This window comes from Trichosurus vulpecula, chromosome X, assembly GCF_011100635.1.
Source record: "Trichosurus vulpecula isolate mTriVul1 chromosome X, mTriVul1.pri, whole genome shotgun sequence".
In the NCBI taxonomy this organism is placed as follows: Eukaryota; Metazoa; Chordata; class Mammalia; order Diprotodontia; family Phalangeridae; genus Trichosurus; species Trichosurus vulpecula.
Window position 1 is genome coordinate 1409359 of NC_050582.1, and position 18820 is coordinate 1428178.

General features: G+C 48.3%; 1 protein-coding gene across 1 annotated transcript; it reads left to right on the forward strand.

The window, feature by feature from the left end:
* The first annotated feature begins 897 nt into the window (after positions 1-897).
* On the forward strand, positions 898-15147 carry LOC118832729 (immunoglobulin-binding protein 1-like). The gene is made up of 6 exons (XM_036740065.1): positions 898-1129; positions 1283-1579; positions 8210-8405; positions 10047-10126; positions 10931-11025; positions 11819-15147. The coding sequence occupies exons 1-6, from the start codon at positions 918-920 to the stop codon at positions 11965-11967; spliced, it is 1029 nt and encodes a 342-aa protein (XP_036595960.1). The 5' UTR covers positions 898-917; the 3' UTR covers positions 11968-15147.
* The last annotated feature ends 3673 nt before the right edge of the window (positions 15148-18820 follow it).

Consider the following 18820-nt stretch of genomic DNA (forward strand, 5'->3'; position numbering starts at 1 on the left):
GGGAGGTAGGATGACCTAGTATCTAGGGCTCTGGCCCCGGCGTCACAGGATCCTTATACGATCCTCGAGCTAGCCAAGGCCCTCATTTAAAATCGGGAACACGTGGCTTTAAATCTGGTCTCGGACACTTACTTAGCGCACTCAACTCCTGGGGACCCTTGGGAGCGTTTAATGAAATGGCGCATGCCCAGTGCTGGATCACTTTAAATGACGTCCATGTAAATGTCAGCTGTCACTCCTAGCTGTCACAGCAGAACCACAGAGTTGGAGTAAGAGGGGAGCTCCGATCAGGCAAGTGAGGCCACGCGGTGGGGTGGGGGTGGGGGACGAGGGGGGGTTGGGGAAGGTGCCTCCTGGGCCTCCCCCGGGGGCGGAGCTCCGAGGGCAAAGCGGCTGGGGCGGGAGGGGGTGGGAGGCGAAAGGGGGAGGGGGCTGAGCCGCTCCAGCAGCAGGTCGCAGCCCCGCCCGCCTCCGCGCGCCCTAGCCTAACCTACCTCCGGCCGCCCGATGGCGCTGTGCGCCACCGGCTCGCGGCACTCCCTAACGGCGGCGGCCGCTCGTGCGCGGAGACGCGCCAGCCTCGTAGTCTGCCAGTCACTCCGCGGAGGGTTGTGCTTGTGACCGGGATGGGCTGGGCCTGCGCTCGCGGGGCGGGGCAAGATGGGACGCAGACCGGGCCGCGGCGGCGGCGGCGGCGGCGGCAGTGACGGGAGGTGGGGGGGCGGGGAGGGAGGGCGGCTGCCCCCCCCCACCGGGGTCCACCGCGCCCCACCGCGCCCCCTACCCGCCCCCCCCCGCCCCCATACGCGGCCTCAGAAAGAGAAACCAACATGGCGGCCCTTCCGGTACGGCCGGGAAGTGTGTGTGTGCCCTCTGACCCCGGAAGTAGATGACCGCTACTTCCGTCCTTCCCCAAGATGGCGGAGGCGGTGACGGTGGTGACCGAAGACGAGGAGGAGGTGGTGGAGCCGCGACTGCCGCAGCTGCTGGAGACCGGCCGCCAGCTCCTAGGGGAGATCGAGGACACCTGCGAGTCAACGAACTCCAGGTTCATCCAAAAGAAGGTGAAACAGGGCTTGGAGAGCCTAGAGAAAGCTTCCCGCATGATGGCGCAGCTTGACCTGTTCAGGTGCGAGGGGGCGAGGGGGCGAGGGGGTGAGGGGGCGAGGGGGGCGGGGCGGCAGACGGCTGGGGAGCCCCCGAGCCCGCTGTCACTGCTCCGTGGCGGTGCCCGGGATGGTGCCCGAGCTCCGGCTCAGCCTCGTCTCCTCCTTCCTTACAGCCCCAACGAGGAGCTGGAGGAGATCGCCTCCACTGACCTGAAGTACCTGATGGTGCCCGCCCTCCAGGGAGCCCTCACCTTGAAGCAGGTCAGCTTAAGCCACCGGCTGGAGCAGGTGCAGACCGCCCGGGCCCACTTCGTGTACTTTTTAAAGCAGTGTCAGAACTACCAGATCACGAAGCTGGAGCTTCCCCCAAGCTCGGACAACCCCCCTGTGAAAAAGTTGCTAGATGGGCCCGCTGGAAGCCAGCAAAGCCTCGTTGCCATGGCATCCCACAGACAAGCCAAAATAGAGAGGTGAGTCAGTGGTCGGGGCTTGGCCGAGTTCCTTGGGGTGACGCCTGTTTGGGGGAAGCCCCAGAAAAGGAGCTTGCTTTTAAAGGGATTCCTCCCTACCGAGCCTGAGGAAAGCAGAGATCTCTAAGACTTGCCAGAAGCTACTGCCTTTGTTGAGATGACTCCCCTCACCCCCAGCATGGAAAGCATTGTCCAGTGAAAAGCACACTGGCTCTTTTGTTCAGAGTCTTCAGCTCTCCTCTCACTCCTGTTGTGCATTGTATGTCATAGCTGTTATTAGTATGTTAGTAGAGCTGAAAGGGGCCTTGGTAACCAGCTAGTCCAACCCCTTCATTTTGTAGACAAGAAAGCTGATGACCAGAGAAGAGAGGAGACTTACCCAAGTGGTGTGAATTAGCAGGTATACTGGGGTTTTGAACCCAGAACCTTTAGTTCCAAAACTAATACTCATTCTCTGAGGCCTTGAGCAAATCACTCTCTCTGACTTGATTTCTCCATCTGAAAAGTGGAGGTTTCCCACTAACACATGAGGATGTTATGAAATTCAGTGAAAAAAAGGGATATGAGGCTTTATGAAATTCTTAGGGGGTAGTCATGTATCTTATAGACAGAATTCTTCAGATATGGGTTAGACTAAATGGCCTCTCAGGTCCCTTCCCATTCTTAAGATCTAAGAATTCTTCATCAGTCTAAATGAGGGTCCTCTAGCTTCCTCAGAACTGTCTCCCTCTCAGAAAGAAACTTTGAGGGATGGGAAGCAACCTACACCGACTTAAGGTTGTTGTTTTCTCTTCTCTGCCAGAATAGTTATTACTATTCAGAATGCATTATAAGTGCCAGCTGGGACTGAGGGCCTCTTAGTGGAGCTGGAATCCATGGGCATCCAATGGGACTTTAGAAAGAGTTCTGGAGGTTGGGTTTGTCTGTTGTGGAACTGTGTCTGTATTAGGTGCCATAGCTGTAGGTCTTAAAGGGCCTACCAGTGTGGCTTCCTGCAGAAGTCCTCTCCTGATTGAAAAGTCCTCTCCGGGTTGAAAAATCCAAACTTTGGTCAAATAGTTCATCTAATCCAAACCATTCCTGAGCAGGAATTTCCTCTCAAGCATCCTTGAGATGTGATCTCGGGCTCAGCCTCATCTCCTCCTTCCTTACAGCCCCAGTGAGGAGCTGGAGGAGATCGCCTCCACCGACCTGAAGTACCTCATGGTTCAGAGTCTTGCCTCTAGTATCCAGCCTCTAGTTAAATGTCTAGCAGCATCAAGCACGGGAGCTTCCACTCAGGCCCAGGTGCATGCTCTTTAAGCTAGTGTGATGGCTGCACCTAAAGGAGAGCTCACCTACCATGGGCTTCTCTACCACTTGCAGACAAGGTTTGCTGTAGTGCTCAGTCCATGCCTTGATAGGCTGCTATAGCCCAGAACTTTTGCCACCCATAACTGTACTACCGTCTTGCCTGGTGTCTCAAGCAAGGGAAGTATGTGCTTCAGAGTAATTGGTCAGCCTTGCAACTTTGCTAGAACCCATTCCAACTTATTTCTTAAGAGGTTTTCTGCTTTGTGCTCTTCCCTTGCACATTACCTCTAATCAGGGCCCTCAGTTCATCTCGCGTTTCTGGACTGCTCTTCTCCATCTATACTATTTCTTTTGGTCATCTCATCATCCTGTATGGATTCAGTTATCAGCTCAGAAGGTGATTCTCAGATCTTCTTATCTAGCCCTTCCCTCTCTCCTGACCTTCAGTCTCATGTCTCCAACTGCCTATTGGACATCTCAATATAGTTGATATCCTGCAGATATTTTCAGCTCACCATGTCTTAACCTTGAACTCATCATCTTTCCCCCCAAACCCTCTCCTCTTCCTGTCAAAGGCACCACCATCCTCACAGTCACCCATCCTCAGGTCTTCACTCTCTCACCCCACCCCCAAGCCCTGCCAGTGTCCAATCTGTTGCTGGCTCTCATCAATTTCTACCTCTGCAACATCTCTTGTATACACTTCTTTCTCTCCTGTGAAACTGTTACCATCTTGGTGCAGACCCGTATCACTTTAGCCCTAGAGTATTGCAGGAGCCTACTGGTTTTACCCCCTTGCGCCACTCCAGTCCACCCTCCATTCAGCTGGCAGTGATCTTCCTAAAGCATAGGCCTGACCATGTCCCCTAGTCAGTGAGCTCCATTGGTTCCCTGTTTAGCTTTTAAAGCCCTTTACAACCTGACGACTTCCCCCCACCCTTACTCCCAGTCTGCAATCCAGTGACACTAGGAACAAGATACTCCATTTCCAGACTCCATGCATTCTGTGCCTGGAATGTTCTCTCTCCTTGTCTCCACGAAAATCCCACTTTCTTCAGGAATCTTTTCCTGGTACCCCCTTAGTGCTAGTGCTTTCTCTTTATTAAGTCTCTGATTTTTCCTGTCTGTATCTTATTTGCATGTTGTCTCTCCTTGACAGCAGTGACTGGTTTGCCTTTCTTTCCACTTAGCCTAGTTTCTGGCACATAGATGGTTAATAAACACTGGTTAACTTGAATCTGCCATCCAGTGTGGTATTTGTCTTGCCCAGCTTTTTGTCATCTCTCAATTTGATTTTTTCATATGTGCCTTCAAATATTTGATTAAAATGTTAAACACCCCAAAAAAACAAGGACAGCGACTGTGACACAAAGTCCACCAGAGACTTCCCTCCAGAATGGCATTGATCCTCAAAGGAAATGTGGGTTAGTCTAGAATAACCTATCTTAAGAATCTGTAGATTCTTAAAGGTCACCGTTCCCTTTTGAAATGTTCACAAAGCATCTCTTCCGTAATACATTGTAGAATGTTCTTTGGAATCAGACTCAAGCTTACCAACCTGTAGTCTGCAGATATTGCCACTCTTCCCCCTTTTCCAAATTGGGGTACCATTTGCCTTTTTCCTGTCTCATGGCATCTCTTCTGTTCTCCATGAGTTTTCCAAGATCATCTAGTTCTTTCACTACCCTGGCCTGTACTTTTTGAGGCCTGGTAACTGGAAGTCCTTGAAAAAGCACCTAGTTGATCTCGTACCATCTCTTCACTTGTCTTGCTCCCTGTTAACCAGTTCTGTTCTAGTCTTCAAAGTGTAAAAATTACCCGTTTAAAGGTAGAAGAGATGTTGGAGAGTATCTGGTCCAATCAGTTTATTTTAGAGCTGAAGAACTAAGGCCTGGAGAACTTGGATGACTTGCCCCAGCTTGTACACATTACTGATAAATGAGTGATTACGTCTGTTACAGTGCTCACTCTCAGTGTCCTTGGTGTAGAGCAAACAGAAGCAGAATCAATTCGCTAGTTCTTTTTTTTCTTGGTTGTCCATTATGTTTTCTGATCATGCCAGGCAGCAGTTCTCCCTGTAATATTTCATCCCCAGTGTGGCTTTGCAAAGCCCTCCTTTCCTGCCCCATTATCACTAGGCTCAAATCACTCTGGGTTGGAGTATTCCTGCCATTCTTACCAAACCTACTCTTGACTTTGTCCTCACCAACTTGTGCCTGCTTCCATCTTCTGTCAGGAGCCTTCGATTTTGTCGTTTTGGGGACTCCCACAGACCGATTGATCGCCAGCCCTCTGTTCCATAAGATATTGGCGTCCCCAGCTGCCAGGCTGACGATGAATGTCTCTCTGTAGAGCTTATCTGGCCTTGGCTGATAGACCCTTTGCGCTTTTGTCCAAGCTTGTGGTGGCTCATGTTTTAAGGTGGGGAGGAAAGCATTGGTATGCTCATGCCATGGCAGGGCACTGGCCAGGCTGGGGTCAGTGATATGAGTTGGGTGTGGCACTCTTTGGTGGTGCTGGTCAAAGGCACTGACTGGCGGAGCCTGAGAGCCTGTGGAAGAAGGGTCACTTAGTTGCAACATTGGCAGAAGAGTTCCAGAGTTTTGCGAACTTACTTTAGTGTTACAAGATACTATTGTTGCTCAAGTTGCTACTCTGTCTCCATGCCCTCCATGTTTTGAATTTCCTCTCTAGAGCTAGGAACGGCATCCTCTCCACATGGGAGAGAGTGCACAGGGGGAATGGGAAGGGAATAAGCGTTTTGTGAGTGTCTCCTACGTTCCAGGCACTGTACAAATACGATCTCATTGGATCCTCACCAGAACTCTGGGAGGGAGGTGCTACTGTTATCCTCATTTTACTGGAAGGAGGAAACTGAAGCAGACAGGTGAAGGATCCCACAGTTAGTAAATGTCCGAGGCTGGATTTGAACCTGGGTCTTCCTGACTCCAGGCCTAGCTGTCTCATCGCTGCACCAAAGCCTAGCTGCATAGGGGTAGATTGCCCTTCCTCACCTAGCAGTCTTTTTGGAATGATGGAGGGCAGTGAGGATGTAATGTCTGCTGCAGCAAAATCTCAGGGCTAAGTAGCATTTCAAACTGAATTTCAGGGGGCAGCCTTGCTTTTTTGGGCTTTGTGGTGATTTGAGGGTGACAAAGAAGGTTTGGCCACAGAAGCCCCTGCCTCTTTCAGGTTGCATGGGAGGTGGAGTGGGAACAGAAGATTGACCGGAGCAGCCATTTCCCCTTGTTCCAGAAGCCTGGTGAGCTGTCTCTGGCACATGCAGGACTGTTATGCCAGGGTGTCCTGGGCTCTGTACCTCTCATAAGAAGAAGCGACTGGGCTTAAGAAGGTCCAGGTGGGAGTGATAAGGCTAGGCCAAGGCCTGTATAAAGCGCCTGAGTTTTTTTGAGACCTTATCTGAGTCTGGCCAGATGTGTCACCCTTGAAATCCCATTGCCAGGTAATTGGTTGTGGATTGTGATATGACACTTCCATAGATCTGAATTATCATTGGTGTGGCTGCTCCCTCTGCCCATGTAAGCAAATCTCAGTTCATCTGTTTCAATGAGATGTTAGCAGCTGTAAGAGTATGTTGGGAGAAACAAACTAGCACAATCTTATGTTGCCTTAAAGAGTATCCATGGATCCCAAGATCAGGTCATTGAGCCTAGTTATGTGGCCATTCGTATCTGATTACCCCATTTTAAGAGACATCCGATGGCATGACAAAGGCTCTGGAAGCCGTGTTGTGAGAAATGCTTCAGAGAACCAGGACGATTTAGCCTGGGAAAAGGTGATGAGGCAATTCGATTGCTGACTTGAGGTATTCAAAAGGCCATCCATTTGGCTCAAGGGCTGCCTTCCCAGACTGTCCCAGTATGGTTAGCTCCACCACTCTCTCTCCCCATATGCGTATTCACTTTCTAGTTCCTTATTTACTCCCAGGTATTTGCTTACCTGGAAACATGTTGTGTTCCCTCAACAAAATGTGAGCTCCTTAAGGCCAGAGTCTCTCTCACTTTTGTGTGTGCATCTCTGGCATCCAGCACAGTGCTTGGCACATAGTACGTGCTGATACGTGCTTGTTGATCAATTGGCATATTTGTCCTGAACTCTTTGAAAGGACAGCAGTGGAACCAATGGAAAGGCAGATTTCAGGCTGCATTTAAGTGGTGCCACAGAGGGTAGAGCACTGGGCCTGGAGTGAGTAGGACCCAAGTTCGAATCTAGTCTCAGATAATTACTAACTGTGTGATAGTGGGCAAGTTATTTAATTTCCATCTGCCTCAGTTTCCTCAGCTGTAAGATGGCAGTAGTAAGACCACCGAGGGTTGTGGTGAGGATCAGATAAGGGCTTTGCCAACTTTAAAGTGCTGTGTAAATGTTATATATACATGATGTGTATATTATATGTGTGTGTATATATAACATGACATGTATATGATATATGTGGTATGTATGTGATACACATATGGGACATAAGGAAGAACTTCTTAACAATTCCAGCTGTTCAGCAGAAGCGCAGCACAGCGCCTGGCATCTGGCTGCTTAGACATTCATTGGCTGACTGGCCAGCTCAATCACTGACAGTGTTTAAGAGAATGAATAGCCATCTGTCAGGGATGTTGTCGAGAGTAGTCCAGCATGGGTGGGAAGCTGAACTACGTGGACTCCAAGGTCTCAACCAATTATTAAGATTCTGTGGAAAATAATGTTGCTTAACTCCCAGATGGAAGCCCAAGGGAGCATTCTGTGTCCTGGAGGAAAATTGGATTATATTGACCACAGATGGAGCTAATAATCTAAAGAGGATAACTTCTGAGAAGAGCTTCTTGGTCTTTTCTAGCTTCAGCTCTTAGCTCTTTTTAGTAATCTTTTCCTTCCTTGAGACTCAAGGATTGTAAGAGCTGCCACCCATACGAAGGCAGGGTAGTGTATCATCAGCTTTCTAGGCCTGCTTCTTCTTGAGAGAAGGAGAAATCATGTTGAATATTTATACTCTACTTGACCTTGTCATGATAATTGTAGTTAGGAAAATGTCAGTGAGCTTACTCCAGCCATCTTTTGGGGGAGGGTAGAAAGCCTCCTTTTTGAGGTTCCCAAGTAAGCCTTCTTAGAGGTTTGCTTCCTCTTCCAAAGGAAATGGTGAGCTGGATTGCTTCAGTCACTGAGTCTTTGACAGTGACCCCTCTGATACCAAAATCAATCTCCTGTCTAGTAGCAGACAAGGGACTCCTCTTTTTTGCCTTTCTTTGTACCCCCAGCCCCTAGAACAGGGCCAGGCACACAGGAGGCACTTCATCAGTGTTTGTGGGATTGAATTCTGTGGGACAGATACAAGCAGAAGAAGGAGCTGGAGAATAAGTTGGCATCTCTGGAATCTGCTGTGGAAAATGGCCGAGCAGATGAGGAACAAGTCCGAGAGTATTACCTGCTTCACTTACAGAAGTGGGTCAACATCAGTCTGGAGGAGATTGAGAGCATCGACCAAGAAATAGTGATCCTGAAAGCCCGAGACTCGAGAAAGCAGGTAGGAGTGGGGCTGCATTTCTACTGTGGGTTTCTGCAAGTGTGCGCCAAATGATGACCCACAGAGAATTCCTCAAATTAGATTTCAGTCTCAGCTTTCATAATCAAACACCCATTGTCTTTATTGAGCTAGGCGGGTCCCACGAGGCCACCCTGCAGCCTTGAGAAGCCCAGGTCTTTCTTGCCTGTCACCTTAGTAATGAGCTCATGGGAAATCTGCAAATCTGCCCAACAGGTTCACCCAGTGGCGCCATCTAGGCTTCAGCTGCTAGGCAGCAGATATTTGTCTGAATTAAATTCCCCAACCATTCACCAAACACCTCTGGAATGCCTGCTCTGTCCGAGGAGGTGCTGTAGCTCCTGTCTTGGAGCCCTGTTTCCTAATCCTTCCTAGTGTCTGACCTGTTTCTAGATGTGGTGTTTTTGTGGCACACAGTAGGGGAGGAAGATTCAGCAAAATCATGGGTAAGATAACGGAGACGGAAGGGAAGGGATGGGAAAGGAAGAGAGGTGGTGAAGAGGAGACGGAAGGAAGAAAGAAAAGGCCAGGAGATCTGTTTGGTTTGCAGTCAACTGTGTCAGAACTTATCCATTTACAACAGATGACAAATCTTCCTAAAATGGATGATGTGGAGACACAGAATCATAAGATCCCAGATTTACGGCTTTTCTTTACCCTAAAGGATCAGGATATATTGGTGGGAAGCCCCTCATTGTTCAGTGATTTCTCCCTCATTTTTAAAAATTGAGGGCTGCAGCATGAGTGGAACATTGCTGAATTGACCAGTTGCCTTCAAAAATATTTAATTACTTTGGTGCTCCTCCCTGCCTTCCCCCCCCACAAAGGCCTTCTTCCTTTTTCCAGTCTGGTTTGCATTAATTACCCTGGGAGTTCTCTGCTCTGAGTGACTTCCTGGCTTCTCTTCGAATTCATTCTAGAGCTACTTTGTTCAAAGATCAAGGAATTGACGGGCTCTCTGAAAAAGCCTCTTAAAAGGTCACCTAAAACAGTGGGTTTTGAGATTTTAAGGTCAAGGATCCACCTGTTTTTCTCCTGCCCCAGACCCCTAGTCTCCTGTGTGGCACTGGAGTTCGGTCTGGAAGTGACAGAGTTGACAGAAATTAGCCACGTCATCTTTGACTGTATTGTTTTTGAAGGAGGTGTTAGACATGATCTGAGTGCCTCTGACTTTCTGTGGAGTGCAGTGTGAGAACCACTCAAGGATTCCTTGAGGCATACTCTGAAGCTCTTCCTCATAGGGAGCCTTACAACACTGGATGAGCTTAGAGGGGCAAGGAAGGCCCACACATTGCCAGCCATTTTATCGGGAAGCAGGTGTGCCCAGCTGCCTTGCTCTGTGGAAGCTAGGGCTAAGAGGAGGGTCTTCAGTTCCAGAATAAACAAGTATGTTAGAAATGGATAAAAGCCTTGGGATTACTTTGTCCATGTGGTAGTTTTTAAAAGCAGACTGGCTGTTTGCTTGGGGCAGGATGGTTCCTGTGAGAGCTCCCTATGCCACTGTTCCTTGTCTGCAGCTGCTGTTTCTGGGAGATACTCAGTGACTTGGTTGGAGCCTAGGACTTTTGGAGGTTCCAAGAACTCTGGGGGCAGCTCACCTCCGTTATCCCTTTTCCTTTTCAGGCATCAACTTCGAGGATACCTCCACAGAGCAGACTTCCAACCAAACCTTTCATTCTCACTCGAGACACTGCCCAGGCCAAGTAAGTAGCACTTGGGAGGGAGCTTGCTCTTCTGGGCCTTCTGCCATCAGGCTGATATGGCAGACACATGTTACAGACCTGATGCTTTGTACAAACCCTCATGGAAAGGTGACATTCTCTGCTGTGGACGTTGCCCTCTTCTCAGTCTGTTCCACTGACATTTTCCTCCTAAACCTAACTTAAATAAGACTTAAAGAAGTAAAAACTCCCTCCCCAGACTTGGCATTGCCTGAGGGCGGGGAAGGGAGCTGATGATCTGATCACCTTCACACTTAGACTGGATGCCTCCTTGTTGGGGGCATTGCAGATGGGATTCTTAGTTTACTTTGAGACTGGCCTAGATACCTTCTGATGTCCCTCCCAACTCTGAGAGTCCATGCTCTCTTCACTGGCAACCTTCCTCCTTCAGCTGCAAATGGAAAGACCGTCATCCCCTGAGGATTTCATTTTGAGCCTTAGGACAGTGTTCCCCTCACTAAGGGTCCTAGGCGACAAGGGCGGTCATTGAGCTTCCTCTGTTCCTGTCAGACCCAGTACCTGTACCTGACTAACCCACAGTGAAGCCTCATTTGGGGAGTTGTCACCATATCCCTTCTGTTGGGTTCTTAGGCTGACTTCCCCCCCTGGAAGATGCTCTTAGTCACCGAAGCCCTGTTTGCTTCTTCTGGGGGTGGCATAGTTTTTCAGAGCTGTCAGTGGGTGAATGGGAATGGAGAGAGCTGCTGAGACTCACTCAGTGAGCTTAGCACTGAAGGGAAGGAACTGTTTTTGTTCAACTTTCTTTTGCTGATTTGCTTCCTGCAGGGTATTTGGCTCTGGCTATCCCAGCCTGGCAACCATGACAGTGAATGACTGGTATGAGCAGCGCCAGAAATGGAACCCACTCAAGAATACCACAGGTACCAGTCAGCGTGCACTTCTAAGGCGTGTAGCCTATGTGTCACGTACTCTGCTCAAGCACTGAAGGAAAGGGACCTGGGAAGTGGTCAGGATAATAGGAACTGAACACAAACTGCCAGGCTCCTGCCCCCTGTTCTTTAAATTGCTAGCCAATAGGAAAAGCAGTAGTTTATGCTAGGACTTTAGAAGCAGAAAAAGATGACAAGAAGTCAAGATTCTTAGAGCTAGGAGGCCTCCCCTTCTTTGGATTGTCACCTTAGGAAGCAGAACCGGCAGCATAGGCAATCTGTGGGCAGCCAGGAGAATATGGTTTCCCTTCCAGAGGGGTTGAGTAAACCCTCACCAGGTGAGCGGTTGGCTTCATTTCTCTTGGGCCTTCATGCTGTGGCTAGGCCTGGGGCCTTGCTCTGTAGCAGCCAGCTTGGTCAATGTGATGCACACTCTGTTTGTTGAGCCCTATGGATCCTAACCTGAGTTGGTCCAGCCATTTAGTGGGGTAGTCAGAGAGCAGGTTGAACACCCTGAGCTCACTAAAGATGCATAAACTGCATCTGTGCCCCTTACCTTCCATCACAGGTACTTTCCATGAGAGCTTTCCTCTTTTTGTGTTTTCCTGGCCTTTGGCCTGCTGGCTGGAATCTCTGGTGAACTTTTGAGTGTTGTCTGTGGCTGTTATTTATGCTTGGGCTCACCCCCCTCACTTTCAGAATGGACAGAGGGCCCAAGAGGTTCAGGGGAGTTCTGCTCAGCTTCACCTTGATCATCACCTCTTCTTCCCTTTGCCCCCTTTAGTAAACCTCAATCGGGAGGCAGAACAAGATGAGGATCGGGAAACAAAGTCAGAAGAGGATGACAAGGACGCCCTACACAAAAAGCGTAACTGGGACGACTGGAAGGACACACATCCACGGGGTTACGGCAACCGGCAGAACATGGGTTAACCTCGCCCTGAAGAAGTAGGACCAGAGCTCAGAGCTTCGCCTCCAGAGGAAAGTTGTACAGGTTCCCACTCCCCCGCCCTCCTCCCTGTCCTGTGTACACTGACACCAGAGACAGTTCATCCTGCTATGCATTTAATAAAGTGTCAAAAGACTAAGCTTGCCCTTGTAGCCTAGCTGATGAGCTGAGAGCTGTTGAGCAGAGATTCCCAAGTAAGTGGAAAGGAAAAGGCAATGAAAACTGGCTCTGTATTATTGCTAGCTGTATTGATGGATTTCTAACTAGCTCAGCCTAGGAAAGGTCTTGGTTCCACAGAAGAGCTGAGGAATTGGCTCAGTGAATTCCCTAGACTCGTAGCCACTGGTGCTTTCCTGCAGCCCTAGGTGACAGCCCTCTTCTGCCCTCCAACTACTTTGGGCACCATGACATTTACAAAAGGACAGAAACAAGGGCCAAGATTTTCGCTGCCTCTCAGCATCATTTTCAGGAATCAACAGCAGGGCCATAACTGAACTCTGGTGGGCACCCTAGGCCAGCCATCACAGACTGTTCTTCAGGCATCACTTGAAGCAGTTTTCAAATAACAACTGTGCCTTAGGGGTCTCATCAGCACTTGCTTCGGTCCCATGTGGATGCTATCAGGGACACAAGATCCTGGGACTCCTAGTGCCTCTGATTCCCACCTCTTTCCTTCACCTTAAGTCCATTGAGGCCAAAACTTCTTCCCTTGTAGCTCCTCGAAGAGCTTTCTTTGCTAATTCATAGCTGACATCTTGCAGAGATTGTCCTCTTCTTGGAGGCCACAAGCATAGAGTTTTGCAGAAGTGTTTGCCACGTCTTGGAGAGAAGGGCAGGGCTGGCTCAAGCCCTCGTCGCTGGCATTTTAATCACTTGTGATGCACAGCACTTGTACTCCTCCAGGATCTGTCATCTCATCAGTGTGGCCACTCCTTCCAATGTGTCTTCCCTAAGATCGTGAAGGGGGAGTCTGTACTGTAGTCGCAGGTTCTTCCTTGGGTTCTTTAGACATCGAGAGGATACTGTAGAAGCTGCTTGCTAGTTGTCTCTTGCTCTCAGTATGTGACAGAGCTGTCTTTTGGAATCATACATTTCTTGATGCTCCCCTGCTCCGTAATTCCTTGCTTGGAATGTGTTGGACCCTGCTCAGATTCAGCAGGAGCTTCTCCGTTGTCCCCGGGATGATCCTCAACATGGCTTCTGTGGAGACTATCATGTTCCACTTCTCAGCAGCACATCCCCAGAAGAGTGTTGGTACTAAATAGGTAGGACTTGCTTTGTTTTGAGGAGAAGCTTGGTATCATTTGAAGAACTTTGCAGTTGTACAAAGGCAATTCAGCTTGTTCTCTTCCTCCTATTCAGTTCTGGGCCTAAATTCATCGTCCATTTGCAGTGTCCATCCCAGATATCTTCTGATGGATGAGTTCTATGTACTCTCCATCCCGTTACATCTCATCTTCTGGACAACAAGCAGTCTTCATCCATTTGGTTTTTTCTGCTATGCAGTGTTAGGCCTAACTCTTTTAAGGAACTTCTGGATCTCATTTAGGAGGCTCTACTCTGCAGTGTTCTGAGCCTCGAAGCAGGCAGCACCTAGAGGACATCACCATCTCTAGAGAATCCCTCTGCCATCTGGACCCTGCATTGGATCTTCTCTGGAACAGTAGCAGATAGATAACCTAGCTTAGGCCTCGCTTGAGAGATTCTTAAGTAGTGGGTCTTGGAACAAGGTTCTGTTTCCTGGTTCAGGGGACACTGTAGCCATTGACACATGCAGAGGAGCCAAGTTGGAGGAGAGCTTTTAAGGTGGTGTTTGGTTCTGTCAAATCAGATGCTTGTTTTAGTTGATAAACATTAAGCGCAGTGGAATCTCTTACGCTCTTAGTTGTGTGATAGCGAAGATATCATGTGGAATTTCAATTGTGAAAGCCTGCTTGCTGATTTCTAATAACTTTATTAAGTATGCACTCCATATGTGTGTAGATTATCCTTAGAAACTTTTCTACAGGTGGAGAAAGTAGTTAGAGGTATTCTCTAGGTCTCCTGCTCCTTTCTTTTTTTAGTTATAAAGGCTTTAGTCATCTTCCCTTTCAGATCCCTTGAGAATCGATCTCTCAATGCCTTCCAAATGATGTGGCCTCCCACTGATTTTCTTACCCTTATTCTCTCCAGTTGCCATTTCTACTTCCTCATGGGCTCTTAAGGTCTACATGTGATAGCTATGCTGCCTCAATGGTGGAAAAGGTTGATTAATCAAGATTATTGAAGATATTTTCCATCTTCTATCTCTTTATCCTCCTCTTTCCCATTTTGCCCTCCAGTGCCCTGTTACTTGGGTCTCTCACCAACATTTCCTCAGCCTTCCATTGCTTCCCACAGTTTTAGGAGATAATGCTGTCCACAACCTCCCACCATCTGCTTCCATAAGATTTTTACAAACTTGTTTATATTCTAAGTGGGTAGTGTGTTCTCGTCTGCACTCAGCAAATAGATCAAGTGTTTGTTGACTAAGGTTTTCAGGATCTTTGAGACTCGTAATTATGGCAATTGATTTACATTGGTTAAACTGTATGAAACTTATAATAATCGTCAATGTCCTGTCTTCCATTGATTTCTCATTTTTAGAATCAATTTGTTTAAGTCTGATGATTGGAGTTGTTTTAATTGCATGCCATGTCTTTTCCTCATTTTTATTCTGCTGGTTTTGTATTAATTTTAACTTGCTCTAACAGTGGTCTTGACTGTATGCGGACAGCCGATTTAGGAATGACTCACGTCAAGAATGAGTCATTATTTATCTGTTAAAATAGCAATTAAATGTTTTATTCTGTTGTTTGGTGCATATTATGATTCTAGATGAGCCAGTTCGTGGTGAAACACCTGGCCGTGGTAAACTATGAAATCATGGAAAGAAAAATCAAAAATGGTCTCATTCCTACAGAGGGTCTGGTTCAGGCCAAATGTTTGTTGTTATTAAACTTTTCATGGGAAGGATGAGTACCATGGTTTAGTGATTGATAGCGTGTGTATGTTTGTTGGAAGAAAAGATTTATTAACACCAGTTCCAGGATGTTTAAGATACCTGGGCCCAGCTCTTGAGCTGACACCAGAAGACTGAATGTACTGAAAAATATCTGTATAAGAAATAAATGCTCTCCTAAGCAGCTTTGGTTCACTTTAGCATTGGTGTCCATAGGACTGAGGTGTTGAAAGGGCCCCTAGACATGACCTCTTCTCGTTCAGAGGGGACTGCGACCCAAAGAAGGGGAAGGACTTGGGATTGTAGAATGTCATAGCTGGAGCTATTTCAACCCCCTCATTTTACAGCTGTCCAGTCTGTGGGAAACTGGGACCCCAAGAGGTAAAGGGACTTTGTATCAGAATCCCAGCAATGGTAATTCCATTTGGCAACCTGGTGCCAATCCTGATGTGCCTGAGGTCTTTGGGAGCAAAATATTATCCAAAGTGGAGCCAGATACTCTGGGATCACTGAAGCAGAACAGCCTGACCTAGGCCTCCTCTCCCAATGGCTGTTAAGGGCCCCAAAGTGGAAGATGAGGGCTGATCCCATGGGTGGAACCATAGGTAGTGAAGCCAACCGTGGAAGAAGAAAGGAAGAATGAACGTCGAGGGCAGTAATGTTGACTCTAGGTCGACTATCACTTTCCTTAAACTGGCTGCAAGCTCACATAAGGGGAGAATTTGCTGCTCTTTAAAGCCCAGTTAGTACAATACATCCACCAAGAAGCCAGGAGTCCATAAAACCCCTAATGCCAGACGACTACTTACATAGCATCAGGCTTCCCAAACTTCTGCTTCAACTGATTCACCTTCTGGTGAAAAGGTTATGGTGCCATCTTCTTCTGACAATCTAGGATTACCCAACAAAGAGGAGAAGCAGCCATAGAACACCCTGGCCTACAGGAGCTGTGGCTGGTTGGGGCAGGCCAATTCCAGGATAACTGGCTCTACCAAAGTGGTTTTGTGTCTCTTCTCTCCCTGTAGGCCCCCGAGGCACCTTGGAGGTGTGTAATGAGGGCCCGTTGTCATAGCCATTAAGGGTTACAAGCCTTAGCACTGCAGGGTCTCTATTACAAGCCATAGATCCCCATCAGTCAGTGAGGGAGCTGAGGCCCAGGGTCACACACAGCTTGGAAGTGTTCAACATGGGATTCAAAGCCAGATCTATGCAGCCAACTCCAAAATTACATGCTGTGATCCAGGAGTCAGAAGAGCCCTGGCTTTGAATCTGAGCTGTGTGCCCCTGGGCAAGTCACTGAATCTCTCTGGAAGAATTTGGCCTCGATGATCTAAGGTACTTTCCAGCTCTAGACATGTGATCCAAAGTCCCCACCCCCACCAAATTAAAGTGGATTTGAACAAAAGGGGGAGAGGAGAGGGGTGCAGAGTTGAGGTTACTCAAAAGATGGTATAGCAATATTGGGAAGGTCCTTTCAATTACCTCCACGGCCATCTCCCTTCTGAAAGGCAGCACTTAGAAAGAGCTTCTTAGGGAGGCAGCTGTTGAATCATGTCTGGCTCTGTGACTCCATTTGGGGTTCTCTTGGCAAAGATAATGAAGTGGTTTGCCATTTCCTCCTCTAGCTCATTTTACAGATGAGGAAACTGAGGCAGACAGGGTGAAGTGACTTGGCCAGGGTCATACACCTAGATTTGAACTCAGGAAGATGGGTCTCCCTGACTCCAGGCTTGCCACCTAGCTGCCACTAGTGAAAAGGACCCAACACTTGGGTTGCCGAGGTCTGGTTTCAGATCCCAGCTTTATTATTTGCTCATTTTGTGCTGTTGAGCACATTATTTCAGCCCTGTGGGCCTCAGTTTTCTCTTCTCTCGGATTCCAAATATCCTGCCTTTATGATCAATGCAGCACATGGCTCAGTAGTGTCTGTAAATGGATGTGGCCATGCCTCAATCTTCAGACACTTGACATGAATCCAAGCTTTACAGATGCAAAAAAGCATAGGCCCTGCACCAGAAGCCCTGCCAGCATTTCCTGTTTTGGCGGAAAAACAAAACCAAAAACAACCAAAGCTTCTTCAGGATTCACTCCTGTGCCCTACAAGGTCACAGTGCTCTTAGAAGCACAGCTCAACCTCTGCCCCACAGCCTCAGGGATGCACCTTTGTTATAATGGGCCCATTTCACATTTGGCCCTGATGACCTGTACTGTTTCTCCATCCTGAGTCTCTAAGACATTTTGGCTACGCTGTAGCTTCTTTGGTGATGTTCACATCTCTTACGTAGCATGTGAGCGAGCTCCTGGAGACCTGGTAATGCTCATTTCTTTCTCCTCTGAAGCACCTAGCACGTGCCCCTGAACAGAGTGGGCCCTCATTAAAGATTGGTTGAATTGAGCCTACAGGCTTCTGAAGGTGCTTTCATTGAGTGACCTCTCTAAGACCATTCTGGTCCTAGTGGATGACAGGACACACCCAGTGCCTCCTCTTAAGTTTGCCTCAGCCCTCTTATTAGGCTCTCAGGACTGGTACTAGAGGAGACTGTCAGTGAGCTCCCGTTCACCATACCTGAAGGCCTTTTGCCAGCCATCCTACTGACCACGCTCTCTCATTGGCTTCTTTCCCCTTATTTTCCTTGAGACCTCACGATCTCCTGGTTCCCTCCTCCAACCTACCTCTCTGATGACTCCTTCCCTTCATTGGTTCCACTTCCTCTTCCTGATCTTTTAATAAGAAGCCCATCTGTAGAATTAAGGAAACGAGCATTTATGAAGTGCCTGCTATGAACCAGGTGCTTTACAAATCTTTTCTCATTTAATCCTGGGAAGTGCATGTTATCCCTATTTTACAGTTAAGTGACTTGCCTAAGGTCACATAGCTAGTAAATGTCTGAGGCTAGATTTCCAGCCTCCAGGCCAGGCAATATCCACCGCACCACCTAAGTTTCCCTTGGTCCTCTTCTTCTGTCTTTACAGGCTTTCCCCTAGGAGTCTCTTCCACTCTCATGGCTTCAACTGCTACCTCTATGTGATTCTTTACAAATCTCGAGCCTTTCTTTCTCTTTTGAGCTCCAGACCCTCATATCCAACTGCCCACAGAACATCTCCACTCACAAATTGAACCGGCACCTCCGACTCAACACATCCCAAAGCAAGCTCATTCTCGTTCCCCCCCCCCCCCTTCCTTTCCAGGCTTCTGTGTTTATGACCTCGATATCATCTTTGTCCCCGTCTCTCACATTCCAGGCATTGGCCAAGTCCTGTCAGTCCTACTTCCCCAATGTCCCTTATATCCATCTCCTCCTCTCCATTCACACTTTCACGTTGCTAGTTCATTGCCACACACTGGTCCAATGGCGAGAGTTTCTTTCCCTTCCTATCCTCGTGCCACCACCTCCCTACCCCCAATCTGTCCCTCTTGAATAATCTTCGCAGCAGACCATGTCTCTGCTCTAGAATGTTCCATGGCTTTCTACTGTCTCCTGACTGAACCTGGCATTCTAGGCCTTGCACAATCCAACATCATCCTACCCTCCACAAACCCTTCCAGCCAAGTGATACCATGGAAAGATCCATCACATTCTCACACCTTCATGCCTTTGCTTGTGGTATTTTATGTGCCTCTAATGCCCTTCCTCCCGTCATAGGCCCAAGTCAAATGATACCTTCTCCAGGATGCCTTCCCTGACCATCTCAGGTGAAAAGAACTTTGTCCCTCAGACCCCACACAGCACAGTGTTTTGTACCTATGTGCCACTCTGCCTGAGTGGATAGAGCACCAGGCCTGGAGTCAGGAAGACCCGTATTCCTGAGTTCAAATCCAGCCTCCAACATTTACTAGCTGTGTGACCCTGGGTAAG